The 16,618-nt window shown below is 37.0% G+C and overlaps 1 protein-coding gene across 7 annotated transcripts in view; it reads right to left on the reverse strand.

The window, feature by feature from the left end:
* Herc4 (HECT and RLD domain containing E3 ubiquitin protein ligase 4) overlaps positions 1-16,434 on the reverse strand; it is a 107,891-nt gene extending 91,457 nt beyond the window's left edge. For 3 of the 7 annotated variants that reach the window (XM_013514842.1, XM_013514844.1, XM_013514841.1), the window contains exons 1-3: positions 16,302-16,433; positions 15,935-15,965; positions 15,167-15,470 (exon numbers count right to left, since the gene is read on the reverse strand). In XM_013514842.1, the coding sequence (XP_013370296.1) occupies positions 15,167-15,392 (226 nt within the window). In that variant the 5' untranslated portion in view covers positions 15,393-15,470; positions 15,935-15,965; positions 16,302-16,433. Of the gene's footprint in view, positions 1-15,166; positions 15,471-15,934; positions 15,966-16,301 lie in introns of all 7 variants that reach the window. The other 4 variants (XM_013514845.1, XM_013514843.1, XM_013514846.1 and 1 more) reach the window with 3 other exon arrangements.
* Positions 16,435-16,618: the final 184 nt, after the last annotated feature.

Consider the following 16,618-nt stretch of genomic DNA (forward strand, 5'->3'; position numbering starts at 1 on the left):
TGAAGTTTTAGAAATCAAAACAGTATGGCACTGGAATAAAAGCCAAACACAAAAGCCAACGGAACAGAACAGAAAGCCCACTGATTCTGATATGAGCTGTGGATTTTTCATAAATGCCCCAGATTATGTTGAACAATTTTCTTTCTGTAACTTGACTTTTACGCTTTCATGAAGAAACCATGCTGAGTTTTGTCAAGTGCTTTTTCTGCATCAATTGAGATGATCATCTGTTAACGTGACACGTCACACTGATTTATGTACACTACACAAACAGGATAAATGCATTTTGCGTAAAGACATGTGCCTAACTCTTTTGGAGGCCAGACACAGAATGTTATGGTTTGGATCTAAAATGTCCCCCAAGCCTCGTATGCTCATAGGTGGGCCTTTTGGGAGGTGACTGGATTATGGGAGTATTTACAAGTTCTTACCCTTTTACGTGCTATATTTACATACAGTTGGAATACGTGAATACATGTAATATATATACACACACATATACACATATGTATCATTTAACTCTCATAACACCATACGATGGGTGTACAATCAACCCTACTTCACAGGTAAAAGCAATAAACCATAAATATTTTCTACTTTACTGAACTGTTATCTTTTTCTTTTCAAATATAACAAGGTCTTGTTTTTGTTTTCAGAATATACTTATAATTTCATAAATACTTATAGTTTTTAATATTTTTCTTTTGAATTTTTACAGAAGGGACGAAAGCATAGGACAGAGATGATATTTCAGCCAGAAAATTGTAAGACTGAAGGGGAAATATGCCTTAAAAAGATTAATGTGGAATTTATAAGAATAGATGAAAGCAGGAAATCAGAAAATTGACTCAGTTCTTGTGTAGACTAGAAACGGACTAATTACAATGAAAACAAGGAATTTTAGACAGAGACAGGAGGAAACTAAGGCCCCTAGAGTTAAAGTAATGAGCTGAAAATCACACAGCCAGAAAAGGACAAGAGAAACCAGACATGGTGGCTCAAGTGTGTGATCCCAGCAACTCTGGGAAGCAGAAGCAGGAGGATCTCAAGTTCAAGCTTAGCCTGGGCAGGGGATGCAGCTCAGTATGAACATCCTAGGTTCAATTTCCAGTAGCCCCCCAATGCAAGAAAAAGCCAAGACAAGAGTTAATGAGAAATCACAAAATTTTGCAACTGAGTCAATGTTGGTACCATAAGCAAGGAAACAAACCCTAAGTGAATCTAAAATGTGAATCTAGGTGAGTTCAAGTAGCACCACCAAGGACGAGTTGTTTCTGCACTGTGTTCTGGAGAGATGGAGACAGGCTAATCACCTGACTCACAGTGACTGCCATTTTAAAGGTGCACAACTTACCAGTTTTAAAATTTCAGACATATGTATCTTTCATGACTTTCTTGATGTATACATTTATTCTACTGTCCGGTGCCATATGAACAGTGGCTATATTGTTTTATTAGTAAAGTATTTATATATCAAACAAAAATTTTACTCAGATTGGTATGGGGGAAAAACTACAAATGAAAAATAATGGGAATGTATAATGAAATGCATTTAATTTAAATGTTAAGACCATTTGGGAGGGACAGGGAAAGGTTTAATAATATTTTAGTGCTCATTCCTCAAAATATCAAATATACAAACTATACCTTATAATTATTCATCCTCAAATAATCTATTAAAATCAATGACCAACTTACTTCCATCACTGATATGCTTCTCACAAGAAAAAAAGCATCTTTAATTCTCTTATCTCTATCGTATTTTAAATCTGAAAGTAAAAGAGTATCATCCATTTTTCTTGCTCTAATATATCATCACCAAAAAATGCTTAAAATTTTGGTAATCTTGAATAAGAGCTCCAACAAGGTCATAATAAAAGCCTAAAGGCAAAAAAGTATTTCTTTCCCTACCACAATGGCAGAGACACAGCAAAGACATTTGTTTGTTGAATAATTGCCTGAACTTCAGCTATAAACAGAGACAGCCAATGTGTATCCGGAGGAAAGAGGTTTCTAAAAAGGATGATATAAAAGGCATTAGGCAAATATATAAAGAGTACAATGCCCCCATTAGCGTAAGGCAGACCTAAATTATTTATTTTTGGTTTTTGGGGGTGGTTTTTTTGAGCCAGGGTCTTGCTGTATAGTTTAGGTGGGGCTTGAACTATGTAGCCCAGGCTGGCCTAGAGCTCGAATTCGCAGCAATCTTTCTGCCTGAGGCACCACCACACCCAGCTCAAAACCTAAATTTAAGTTCTTACTCCAACATTAATAAATTTTTTGGGCTGGGGAGATAGCTCAGTGGCACAGAACCTGCCTGGTAAGCTCAAGGTCCTGAGTTTGATTCCCAATCCAAAAAAAAAAAAAAAAAATAGTAATAATAATAATAGTAACATTCTCCTTTAAGTAAACCTGTGTCAAACTCTCCCCACATGACAGCATTGCTGTTTGCACTCCATGGGCTACCTCACGTAAGAACCATCCTTGATATCCGTGTGATTGTTCTACTTTTACAGAAAACAAGACACACAGAGGGTAAGCCATGTGCCAAAGATAAGATAAAAACAAACAACAGAGAAGGGCTTGTGTTCAAATTCCAGAACCTGCCTTTTCAAAAAAAATTTAATAGCTTACATATTTACATTGTTAAAAAGGTACACAATGAAAGATCTATCACTGGTGTCTTCCACCAACCTACCTGTCATCTTTTCTCTTCCCACCTCTGCACAGAGTAACCCATGTTATTAGCTGTATGCATCTAAGGTTTTTAAAATGTATCTAAAAGTAGTAAATACAAATGTCTATTTTCCTTCTGATTTACTGGAAGTAATTTTCTATACAATATTTCTGCACTGCTCTTTTTACTCAATGTGTATTAGAGATTTTCCTTTATTAGTCCATAAAAAACTCCTTCATCCTTTTCACATTTATATAGCATCACATTTTATTGATTGGATGGACCACAATTTACCAGTTTCCAAAGAAGACACTAAGGTTATTTCTAAGGTCTTGCCACTATACACAGTGTTGTAATATATCCTATTTTGTACAAATACAAATACAGCTGTTAAATAATTTCCTGAAATTGGGACTTCCTAGATAAAAAGAATACATGCACCTGTAATTCTGATATATGCTGGCAAATTACCCCTGCAGGGGTTCTCAATTTACACTCATACAAACAACTTACAAATGCTTGCTTTTTGATAATTTTACATTACAGTTTTAACAAAACTAAGATTATTTACCTATGTGAAAAAAATGGTACCTCACTGTACTGTTTTGCATTTCTTTTAGAATGAATACAGTTAAATAGGATTCATTTGTTTAAAAATAATTTGTACTTCCTTTTCTGTAAACTCCGTTTCACAATCTTTGCCCATTTTGCTATTGGATTACTTCTTTATCTCCATTTCTCGGAGTGCTTTACATCAGGGAAATTATATAATATGAATGTTTTTCCATTTGTATTTTTAATTTTGACAGTGATTTCTACCTACAATTATTTTACTTTTATTTAGTCCATTTTCTTCTATACCTGCTAACATTTTAGTAGGAAAGGCTTTCCTGACTCCATAATGAACAGATTTGCCCATGTTTTCTTCTAGTACTTTCATGTGCTTTTACATTTAAATATGTGATTCACTGAGAACTTATCTAAGCATTTACATGGAGTGACAAATTAACCCACCATTGTTATTTTTCAGATGACACTCCAACCTACTTTAAGATCATTTACTGAGCAGTTCGTGGTCCCTACCTAAATCTTTTCCATGACTTCAGATGACATGGGCTTATATCTTGGCTCTAAAATTGTTTTATGAGGCGCCTCTACTTATTAAAGTTTTAAAACTAAATTGGCTAAAATCAAATTTAATATATCCCACTGCTCTTATTTCTGTTTTCCTCAGTAGTTTGTGAACTTGAAAATTTGTCCAGTCACAACCCCACAAAAAGCTTGGTATTTTTATTATGACCACATTAAATCTGTAAATTAACTTGAGAAAACTGACTGGTGTCCCAAACACAAATTTGGTTTTAAGTTCCTCAGTAGGACTTTCAGTTCCTCCTCAGAGTTCTCATTAGTCCATTCCTGGGTTCTCTCTAGTTCTCTCCCTCCTCCCGGCCCCCTCTGCTTTCCTGCCTCGGAGCCACCCGGGCACGGGCTAAACCCTCTCGGTCAAACTAAACTGGGCATGGCGGTGCACACCTGGAACCCAAGCACTTGGGAGGCTGAGACACAAGAACTGCCAACAGTTCAAGACCAGTCTGGGCTCCACAATGAGTTCAAGGCCAGCCTAAACTACATAGTGAGATTCTGTCTCAAAACAGACATGTGCGTGCACATGCACATGCACACATGCGCACACACACACACACAACTGTGAGCCAAGATAAACCTCCATCCTTTAAGTCCTGAGTGTTGGGTATTTTGTTCCAGCAACGAGAAAGTGACTAATAAAGATATCTTTCCTAATCTTGTTCCAATCAACTTTTGACTCCACTAAGTACTTTTACTCTGGCAAGTTATTTAAACTCTTGAAGTCTTATTTTCCCCACCTATAAAACAGAGTAAATACAGACTTTGGAGGGTAGTTTTAAGACTTTTGCATAATGTGTAAAGGAATCGGCACAGTACCGGGCACATAATGGTAGCTACTATTATTATTATTTTTTAATATCAGCATTATAGTGTTTAAATACCATTAAAAATAATTCATCATTAAATTTTTCTCCACTAACATAGTTCATTACACTGCCAAAGTAATTTCTAAATGTACTTTCTTCCTTATTCCCAGTTGAAGAGAATCATTCCCTCAATCCAATGTATAAATACATTCAAAGGTAATGCCAACCAGTCAGGGTTTTGCCTCAGTAAGTGTAGGTTCCTAAGGTTCATTCCTGTTGGACAGCCTAGTTATGAAATCTACAGCTGAATAATACTTGGATTAATTGATAAGTACTTGGGATTTATTGTGGGAAGTAATCTGAGCTCTATTTTACTCATAATATTATCCTGAAAAAAATCAAAACTTTCAAAAACTAATAGATGAAGTAACTAAGCCTTCCCCAGACATTTTCAGATGCTCCTAATGCTGCTTCTTAGACCCTCTTTTGCCTTGCCCCAGGGCTCCCACCTCTTCCAGCTCCCTGCCACAGGGAACGTACTTCAGTACACACCCCTTTATAGTTATAATCACTTCAGCTATCAAAAGCAACCTGCATCTATGTTATTGTCTCTTGTGACTTTAAAAGCTTTTTTTAGGGCCCAAAATAAAAAAAAACTTTGCAGTAATCCCTGGAAGGAAGATGAAGTCAAGCATAGTATGTAATAATGCTATGTCAGCTAAACAAGAACAAGCAAATAAACTATTAATGAAACTCAAATGATCAGGCTATCAGATGGCACTCAGTAAATATTTTCATTTTATCAGTACATAAACACTCATGTTCACAAAACAGATGAAGTAGGCAACCATTCAGGTTACCTTAGATTTATCACCAGGTACTTTAAAGTCTCCCAAGCCGGGCGTGGCGGCTCATGCCTGTAATCCCAGCACTCGGGAGGCTGAGGCAGGAGGATCACTGTGAGTTCGAGGCCAGCCTGGGCTACAAAGTGAGCTCAAGGTCAGCCTGAACTGTATAGCGAGACCCTGTCTCACAAAAGACAAAAAAAGAAAGAAAATAATAAAAAAAAAAGTTTCCCAAAAGCACAAAATTAAATATTGTTAATGCATTATTAATTACTTCAAAAGTTGGAACACAGAGAAATTCATAGTGGGAATGTGAGCCCACTAACAATAAAGCAAAACTAAAAACATTTCATGCATTTAACCTTGATTTTCTCTCCACTTAACAGTAGTAAATTCCTTATTCCTTAAATTCCTCCACTTAACAGTAGTAAATTCCTTAAAGTAAGGAATTTCACAATAGAATTTATCTCACCAGAATCTTCTCTCCTCCTAGAACAAAGCAGAGTTAACATTCCTTCTCTTCCTAGATTCCCTATTTCTGTTCATCAGTGGTGACACCCAGGATCACACCTGAGTCTTTCTAGTGCACTCTGACTCACTTCCATCTTCCAGTAGTTATCAAAGTCTATCTCTTCTATCTCCCTGTTCTCTCCTTCACCTAAAGAACTACAATCACTGCCTAATTTTTTTAATCCCTAAATTTTCTCCTCTATAACCCTTTCTTTATATAACCCATAATTCACAGTACAAGCTAGTAGTGTATTTCTACAATATGACCTAACTTTCCTGCTCAGTGTTCTCAAACATTTCAGTTAATGGAGTGCTACACTCTCCACAGGCAACAGCACTCACGTCTGTGCGTGCACCCTTCAACACTGAGCAAACCCTACACGCATTTCTATCGCGTGCCCGTTTCACCTTCCAGCAACCTTTATATGACACTCATCAATGTATCCAAAATCTGACCAAATATATCTTTAAAACTTTCATTTATAAATTATCTTCTTTTGATTACATTAACTTTGTAAAATGAACTACAACTGTGTTAGTATTGTAAAATAAATTCAGTAATCATTCCTTCTAGAGCTGTTAAAATTAAAGGTGTTCTTTTTCCTAAAGAAACTGAAATGCAGAATAAAAAATAAATGGGTATACATACTTATGGTAGCATTAATCTGGAAATAAATTACAAAATATATATTTAAATAAATTTTGGTACACCTAAAAGATGAAATGTTAAATCCTTCACAGTATCCTTTAATATTATTTTAGAACATGAGAAAATGCTTATTCAATTACTAATGAAAGGGGCTGGGGATTTAGCTCAGCGGCAAAAGCGCCTGCCTGGCAAGTGCAAGGTCGTGAGTTTGGTTCCCGGTACCGGAGAAAAAACAAAAAAAAAACAAAACAAAACAAAAAAAAACAATTACTAATGAAAAAAGGTTGATACACAAGAACACAGTCCAATGTACAATCAACAAGATGAATACAGAAAAGGTTCCTCATGGTAATAGCACTTATCTATGCATGATGACATTCTAGTTAATATTTGCATATATATATATATATATATATATATATATATATATATATTTGGGGGGGTACATAAGAGTCTCACTATCTAGCCCATGCTGGCCTAGAACTCACAGAGATCCTTCCACTTCAGTCTCCCAAATGCTGAAATTGCAGGTGTGAGACACCACACCCAGTATTTTCTTTTTTTGCAATAATGTACTGGGGACTGAATTCAGGGCTTTTGTGTTGTGTTATATCCCCTACCCTTTTTATTTTGACACAGGATCTCACTAAATTGCCAGGCAGGACTTGAATTTACAATCTTCCAACCACAGCCTCCCAAAGTGCTGGTACTGTAGCTGAGCTGCCATCGTGCCTGGTTTCCAAGTTTTCTACCAAGAACACTTAACGTCTGCACAGCTAGAAAAAAATTGTGAAAAATAAAAATGTGTTTTAGAATTGTATGATGTAGCAAAGGAAAAAAAATGTGGGTAAAGTTGGATATTAATAAAGAAGCAGGGCTAGAGATGAAGCCTAGTGGTACCACACTATGCCCAGCAAGCACTAGGCCCTAGGTTCAATCCCCAGCATTACAAAACTGTAATTATGTTACTTTTGGTAAAATACTACCAAGTAAGAAAATCATTAGGATAGCTTCAAATAATAATAGGATAATTTTAAATAAGTTGTGAAAAATACATTACTAAAAGATTGTAGAATGTTTTTTCAGGGCCATAAAAAGCTAAACTGAAATTCAGCCATGCTAGAAATGAAAACAAAAACAAAACAAAATACTAACGTTTAGAGAATTTAAAATTCAAGAAGTTTCCCTTTTACCAAAGTAACACCAAGAAACTTTTCTATATTCACTACACACAGCAAAGAGTTGTTGTCTTTGTCTGTTTGTGGTTTTTAGGGGGCATATAAAGTAACTATCACAAATCATTAAGATTAATTATGCCTTTTTAACTTCTTCATCATGGAAAAGCAAGTCCAGAGAAGCCAAAGATAAACCATGGGCTGATAAACAGGGTTTCTTCATAACCACTGCCCATTCTTCCACGTACTGAAACAATTCCAGCCCAAGTAAACCCTTAAAATAACGTTTGAGTTCATCTTCTCTATTAACCTGTTTTCACTGTGTAACCCATGCACCTGCTGTGCTTTAATGATTTTTTTGGCAGTGCTGGGGATTGAACCTAGGGCCCTGCACATACCAGGCAAGTGCTCTACCACTAGGCTACATCCCCAGCCCCTTAACTGCTCCTTACAGCTTAGAAAATAACCAACTTTTATTTCCTCACAGCAATTTTAAAGACACTTGGTATTTGCCAGAACGAACCTTAACAATACTGCTACATTTCTGTAACATACTGGGGACATGGAACACTAACATTCTTTAAGAAACTCCCAAGGAGGTCATGGAGAACAGAACTACCTAGGCTAGTGGTGGTGAACCTATGGCACATGTGCCAGCAGGCTATTTGTGAGGACTGAAAGCTCTAAGAGGTTTGCTGTCATTTGCAACAAGAATCCTTGGTAACTGCCCAGAGTCTGAAACCAAAATCTCTCGTGTTCCTAGCAGTTTTGTTTTGTTTTGTTTTGAAGGAAAGAGTGTGGCACACTTCCACCCATGTAAAAACACAAACACACCACTGTGGTTCATATGCAAAATGCCCCCCAAGCCTTGTGTGGGTGGGTCCTGGCTCATACCTAAGGGTGCTGGCACTCTGTAGATTCATCCATGATGGGCTCATCGCTACACATGCTGGCAGAAGGGGGGACCTGGTGGGAAGTGGTCACTGAAACATGACCTGGGAAACTATTCTTATCCCTGATCCTCCTGCTTCCTGCCTGCCATGGGGTGAGCAGCTTTCCTCTGCCAGGCCCTTCCACCATGCACTTCTGCTCTGGGACCAATTAACTTTGAGCTGAACCCTCTGAAAAACTGTGAGCCAAATAAACCTCTCCCTCAAATTGTGGGTGCCTGGTATTTTGTCTGAGCAATAGGGGAGTGACTAACACATACCCAAACACAGAAGCACCATTTAAAGAAGGTGCCCTTTGTTACACTGCTCACACTAGGCATCTCCTGCTATTAGTATTTTCTGTATGGATTACGAAGTTTATAAAACATTACCAAACCAATGCACCCAAGACAAATGTATCCACACCATTGCCTTGACACAATATAGTCCAGGTTCAAAAGTCAGTCATCAAACCAGCCATGCATGGGATTATTACTATGGACCATGGACTGAATAGCATAATGGTTAAATAATAAAGGGATATATGATATGGTATGTAACACAGAAATGAGGAAAGGCTGATTGTTTCCATAGTAAGTTTCTACACAAGCACCTGCCTGACAAGCACAAGGTCCTGAGTCTGGTTCCCAGTAGCAAAAAAAAAAAAAAGAAAAAAGGAACATGTGTCCATAGTAAGTTTCTGTTTGTCTATGCTTAGACTGAGGATAAAACTCAGTGGTAGTGCCTGCTCAGGATGCAGATGGCCCTAAGTTTGAGTCCCAGCATCACAAAAAAATATTCTTCATACAACACATGGTTAGAATGAAGTATCCACAGGTACCAGAATGCAGTCATTTCAGTGAAATGTTTCCAATAAGCCATCAAATAAAATGGCAAAGAAAAAAAATCTGTGCATTAATATTTGTTCTACCTCAGAAGATATTACTGTAAATGATTCTAAACATGAGCACAATCTAGTGAATAAGGTAGGAGACTGGTAGACTTAAACTTTCAGATTCAATTTACAGCTGTTCACCAGTTTCCTGCTGTTTTGACAAGTTACTTACCAACTTGTGCTGCCATTTCTCCCCTAAGATGAGGATAATTCTTGCAAACTGTGTCACAAGCATTTTGAAAGGAACCATGAATTATTGTGTAATGCTCTTGCAATTCCTCAGATGTAGGGTCCTACACAAAGTAAAGTATTATTATACATCTCTCTCTAAGAGTAGCATGATGTCTTTCCTATACTCAACCCCTGATTTTTGGGCACTGATCTTTCTCAGAGTAAAGGCCCAAGGTAAGCCTGCTGTCTTGACTCTAGTAATTACTTTTTTCACATCTTATTAGCACCCATATCTAGGTATTGTGAAAACTAAGAGTCATAAAACATAGCAAGCTTCTCTGGCATTACAGCCTTTGATTTAGTAAGAATTTTGTGGGGTAACGTGGATTTTTAATCTTCTCTCTAGTGAGTAATTTTATTCCCCACATTTATATATTTATTTTCCTATACTACTCTATAAATTTCAACTGTGTTTTAAGGAGCAGTTCATTTACAGATTTGTGAACAGAGAGAACAGGTCAGAAAATGAAGAAGGCAAGCAAGCTAACTATTGCTATGGGACCACAAATGTGAATATAAACTACAATCAATTTCAACGTACTATCGAAACTTTATCTATTACTGGCTTTGTTAATCAAGTCAGTCTTCCATTCAAGGATATACTATACATATGTAAATTTTTAATTTGTGGTAAAATACATTTGTTTTTAATTTTATTGATGTTGTCTTTTTTTTTTTTTTTTTTTTTTTTTTTTTTTTTTTTTTTTTTTTTGCGGTACTGGGGATCAAACTCACGACCTTGCGCTTGGCAGGCAGGCGCTTATGTCACTGAGCTATATCCCCAGCCCCGATGTTGACTTTTTTTTTTAAGATGGGGTTTCACTATGTTCCCCAGGATGATCCTCTTGCCTCAGCCTCCACAGTAACTGGGATTATAGGCCTGTGTCACCACGCCAAGCAGCAACATTACATCTTGAAAAGAGAACTGAATCTTATGTGAATCTGAAAACGACTCTTCCTTGAGTTTATGAACGAGGGATAGAAGGATAATAAAACACAGTATCTTAATTCTATCATCTTAGTTACAAAATACTCATTTTAGAAGGTTTTCTGAACCCTCAGAGTTACATTAAAATACTGATGGCAACTAGTTTTCTCCTCAGTGAACAAATTTTCTTCTCTGTTCTCAAAACGGCAGGAGAAAGAGCTTCGTGGTCTCTGAACGCCTGCGAGCCCAGTGACCCTACAGTCTCAATCTCTTCATTTCAGTTTCCTCATCTAAAACCAGGAACACAGAAACTGCCCTAGCTAGCATACAAGACTGTTGTGAGGATTATTGAGATATTCTTATTTGCAAGAACTCTGAAGCAACAAAAACCTACTCAAACAGCTCTTTTTAACAGAATTATGCCGGATTATTTAAGTATTTCAGTGGTAAGTTTAATACTACTTCTAACAAGAAACAAGTGAAAATAGATGCACAAAGCAAACACTCTGGACAACAGCCACCCATCAAATTATGCCTACACACTGAGTAAATAAGGAAAACATAGTAGCTACACATTGTGGTATATGCCTGTTAATTGTAGCATTCAGGGACGCCGAGGCAGGAGGATCACAAGATTGAGGCCAGCCTGAACAACTAACTTAGCAAGTTATTCTAGCACTGTGGGATGCTGAAGCAGGATTGCAAGTTCTAGCCCAGCCGGGACAACTCAGCAACTTAGTTAGGCTTTGTCTCAAAATAAAAACAAATTTTAAAGGGAGCGGGGCATATAGCTTAGTGGCAGCGTTTGCCTACCTAGCATGTGTGAGGTCCTGCATTCAATACCCAGTACCAAGGGGGGGAGGGCCCTAACTATTTAAATGGGCTGTGGTAGCTTACTGAAAATAAATGTATTTACTTGTTAGCCATTAATTTAAAAATTGAGATCCTAGCTTAAAAAAATTTGTTTAAAGTTTTTATGTAAGAAAAACATGAAAGTGACACACACATTCATTCCTAAGAAATTCAGAAAGAACTAGTAGTGATAGTAAAACAACATATATATTCAAGAGAATACAGATGAATGCAGATGAATCTACTCTTAGTGTAGGTAACAAAAGACATCAGTTAAACCTTTCTGTGTTTCTAAAAATGTCCAAAATGTAAACAGTCTCCCAAGAGACCACAGGCCAAATCTATTTGCTACACTGCAAAGCTAAATCCTCCAGTAATTATTCCAACTCAAGAAAAATTTATCCTTAATGAGGCTAGTTCTTTCTCTCACTTCTTACTACATAATATTTGTTAGGTTGACAGTCAACTAATGTAAAGAAATAAATCTTACCTCCTTTCCTTTTGCTTTCTTTCTAGTAAAAGTTTAAAGCGCTGCTTAAATGAACCGTTTATTACATGGTCCTAGAAGTAACTGGCTAGTCCCAATACCAGAGACTTTAAAACCAATTAAACAGTTGAGCTTGGTAGCACACACATGTAAACTCAGCCACTTGGGAAGCTGAGGTAAGACAGTCTCAAGTTCAAAGTTAGCCCAGGCAACTTAATGAGTCTCTGTCTCACAACTATTTTTTCTAATAAGGACAGTGGGCGAGGTGAGGATATAGCTCAATAGTATAGCATTTGCCTAGTAGGTATGAGGGTCTGAGTCTAACCTCCAGTACCAAAGAAAAAAGACCATTACATAAGATACAACTTTTTTTCTTCTAATCCAGCCCTCAAATTCACAAATTTAAAAAAGGTTTAGGGAAGGTACACATTTAAAACATTAAGGGATTATTCCAAATAGAAATAATTTTAGTTAAAAACTATTCAAATTTATCAAATTAAATCAAGATTGAGAATAGCTGGGCATGGTGGCACAGACCTATAATCCCAGCACTTGGGAGGCTAAGGCAAGAGGGAGGCTGAGGCAGGAGGATCATTGCAAGTTCGAGACCAACCTGGGCTACAAAGTGAGCTCAAAGCCAGCCTTAACTGCATAGCGAGACCCTGTCTCAAAAAGACCAAAAAAAAAAAAAGGGAGAAAAGATTGAGAATAAAAGATGAAGTCCCTGGCACAGCAATCACCTCACCCTGCCCTTCTACTTTTTCCTACCTCTGTAACATAGGCACACTTCAATTACCACTGAGTCAGGAGTTATAATAAAAGGCTTTCCCAAGGATCTTGTTCTTGCTCCTCTACAAAATAAGCAATTCTAGTTTCAAATCTGTCTTCTGGCTTTTATGTGATTACTCGCAAAAACCAAACTTAAATCTTTGTTTTCTCCCACAAATCATAACTCTATCCCACAATGTCTTTTCTTATTTAAATTCTGTAGGCTCAAAGTACGTAGCACATCATGTCAAATTTCAGTTCTCCCTAGTTTTCATTTACATATGCCTGTACTCCCAACCAAGACTCTAAATTTCTCAGACAAAGCTCACTTTTTTGTTTGTCTTTTACTCCATAGAAAGACATATATGTTTTACATGTATATCACAGTATACACCCTGGACAGCAATGAGGCAATCCTGGAGCTATTAAAGAAATCTGCCCTCCCAACTCTGTGTTACCAAATGCTTCCAGCATGAACGCACAGAATGATATAGATGTCACAATGTAATTATCACAATGACAACAAGATCACAGAGCAGCCAGCTGAATGTTTCAGACGCTCACCTATGGAGTCAGACGCTGTCTGCAGGCACCACGCTCATTATCCTATTAGTGCACAGTGTCTGCCCTCGTCCTAAATGCAGAGCAAGTGTGGAGCAGCAAGTAAAACTCCTAAACCTTAATAAACTACAATAACTATATTGGCAATTTCTGTGCTAGCTTTAAATTTCCTACCAGCCTTCCATTCTTTTGAAATTTAAAGCAACCTAGAGATGCTCAGTTATCTCCACAGAGCATGCATGCTATGTACAAAGCCCTGGTACTAGGAAAATTTTGAATGAAGTAGCATTCCAAAGCTAAAAAAGGTAAATGACCCTTTTGCCACTAAAGCAAAGATAATCAAACACATTATCAAACTGGGGAGAACTGATTTCATTTAAGTCAGCATAATCACCTCAATGCCTAAGATTACGAAAATCTTGTGAGGTTCTACAAAACATGCTTATTGATGCACACTATACAAAATCTACCATTTACTTTGAGTTCTACAATAACTAAACTTACTATATTAAGCATCACTATTATTTGTCCATTAAAACTAAATTACAAGTTAAGGCAGAAGAGATTAAGACCCTAACCACAAAGAAAAGATGAAAATTCTGCTTTACAAAAGCGGGGTCTGGAATGGTAGTGACATGATATGAAAGATGGAACACACCTTAATTTAATGCCTGAGTATTTTATATCTTCATTAATCTCTCAAAAGTACACTAACAATGGATACCACTTAAATAATGAAATGATAAATAAAAACAACTGCCATATAAAATATTTTTAACAGCGCCATTTTTAGCTGAGCATGATGGCGCAGGCCTATAACCCCAGTTCAAGGCCAGCCTGAACTACATGGTGAGAACCTGTCTCAAAAAAAAAAAAAACAAAAACAAAACCAACAAAAAAGTACCATTCTTGTTAAAGTTAAAAAAAAAAAAAAATGGGTACACCACAGTCTCACCCAAACTTACTACCTGAAAACAGAAACTTTTAGCAGTTGCAACTGAAAGCAAAACATGTATCAATAATATTCCTAAATGTTGCAATATCTAATTTTAAAATAAACATCCAGGAAAACAGTATATGAAATATGACCAAACGCCTCAAAATTTTTATTACCCTACAAATTATATTAAATTTTGCTTGTATACCTACCCAAAATCAGGACGCTTCATTTTACAAAACTTTTAGTAGCCAGCACTATATTTTAAAATTAGACAAATAGAACACATGTACAGCTAAACTAAGTAAAGTTATACATTTAAAATATGATGGAGGAATAAACAGAAAAATTAAGATATATTGTAAGTAAGTAAATGAAAATAGACAGTTCTCACCTTAGGCCCCCCCTCTGCCCCCATGTATGGAAACATCACAGTAAATTATGAATTTATTTTTTATTTTTTTAATTATGAATTTAAAATCTATCCAAGCTGGCTGAAATTATTAAGGACCGTCTCTGTAGCTTTACACTCTATGCCAATGGTGACATATACACTACAGGCTAGTTTTCTCTATCACTTTACAATGTCACATCGGGCTTACCAGACTACTAAGAAAAAGTACTAAGCATGCAAGAGTCAAGGATGTGTTTAACCATTACTTTACTTTTAAGTTTGACAAAGAATGTACGTTTAAGATTACAGAGATTACACGACACTTCAAACTTTGATATAATTATTAGAAAGAGCAAATAAAAAATTTTCAACTTACCTGGTTTCTTTCTGGATTTTTCATGACCTAGCTGTCCTAGATCATTACATCCACAGGTGTACACAGTTCCATCATCCAGAACAAACACAGTGTGTCTGAGTCCACACCCTACATCTCGCACCTTTTTATTTATAAAAAAGTCACTTTTTCTGGGCTCTAGTACAATTTCTTCATCAATTCCACCCAAACCTAGTTGTCCAAAGGATGCATTTCCCCAGCACAACATGCCTGTGGTTACTTTGGTCTTCCAGTTTCAATACAAAATCCCCTTGTGAAACTCTGGGAAGTTGGAGGTACCCTATGTCTGAGGAGATAGAAAAAAAGTAGGGTGACTTCCAAAGAAACATGATTTACAACTCTTCTTTCATTAAATGCTAGGCTACAATCACTATATCCTGAACAGTAAGTGTATTTTATAATATGCTACATAAGTATCATTTACTTTCAAAAGTCAATTAGTTGTTATTTTTTTAATGAATACACAGAAATGCTCACGGTAAATACACCATTTTCTGTAATTCTTTGCAAAATTCAAAACATTAACTACTTTTCACCTTTTCTTACTTGTGGTAGATTAAGCTAATGGAAATAGTAAGCATGTTACAGAAATCAATCACAGTTTTTGTTTGCTTTAAATAATTTCAATGGGAGTAGGAAATAAGGCATCCTTATTTCTAATGACCAAAAATCAAGTACCCAACCAACTATAGAAAGGCAACCCTGCAGCTGCCCTCAAATCATAGCATAATGTAAATGCCTGATACCTACCTCCACATCAACAGAAAATTGAAGGTCTTATCTGTAATAGAAATAAAACCAATAGAGAAAAATTTAAATTTACCACCATACAAACGTCTCTCCCGATGATTCACACTAACAGGTCTTATGAACAATCCCCTCCAAACAATCTCATTGTACATCAAAATAGTAACATCCCGACCTATTAATTTAAAAACTAAATCAATCTTCATTATCATAATATAGAAAAAATATTCAGTTTAAACATCAAGATTCTCCCCCAAAATTCAACATTTCTCTATTAAGAGCGATAACTGGGCTAAAAATATTTCCCAGGGCAAATCACGCCTATCTGTACCTCTGGAACAATTATTAAAGACGGAAAAAAAAAACTTACAAATAACCCTAGCAGGACTGCTCATACAGGGATGGGGGCTGGGTCACTGATAGTTTGGTGGCGAAATCTGCAGAACTTTCCAGTGCACTGGGTATTTCTTCGCTTGTAAAGACACAAACAACAATCAGGATCCACCTGGTCTACACGCCGCAGATTTTCGAACACGCTGCACTGCTGACTAACCCTTCCCACCGGGGTGAGCCTACCCCGCGGCGGGCACCCACATTCCTCACCGCACAGCGCGCTCCAAAACCCGGCGTCCCCACACCCGGCCGGCAGGCGCCGCCGCGCCCCGCAGCCCGCCCTCGGCACAGCGC

This window comes from Chinchilla lanigera, unplaced genomic scaffold (assembly GCF_000276665.1).
Source record: "Chinchilla lanigera isolate Chin_1 unplaced genomic scaffold, ChiLan1.0 scaffold00024, whole genome shotgun sequence".
Taxonomy (NCBI): Eukaryota; Metazoa; Chordata; class Mammalia; order Rodentia; family Chinchillidae; genus Chinchilla; species Chinchilla lanigera.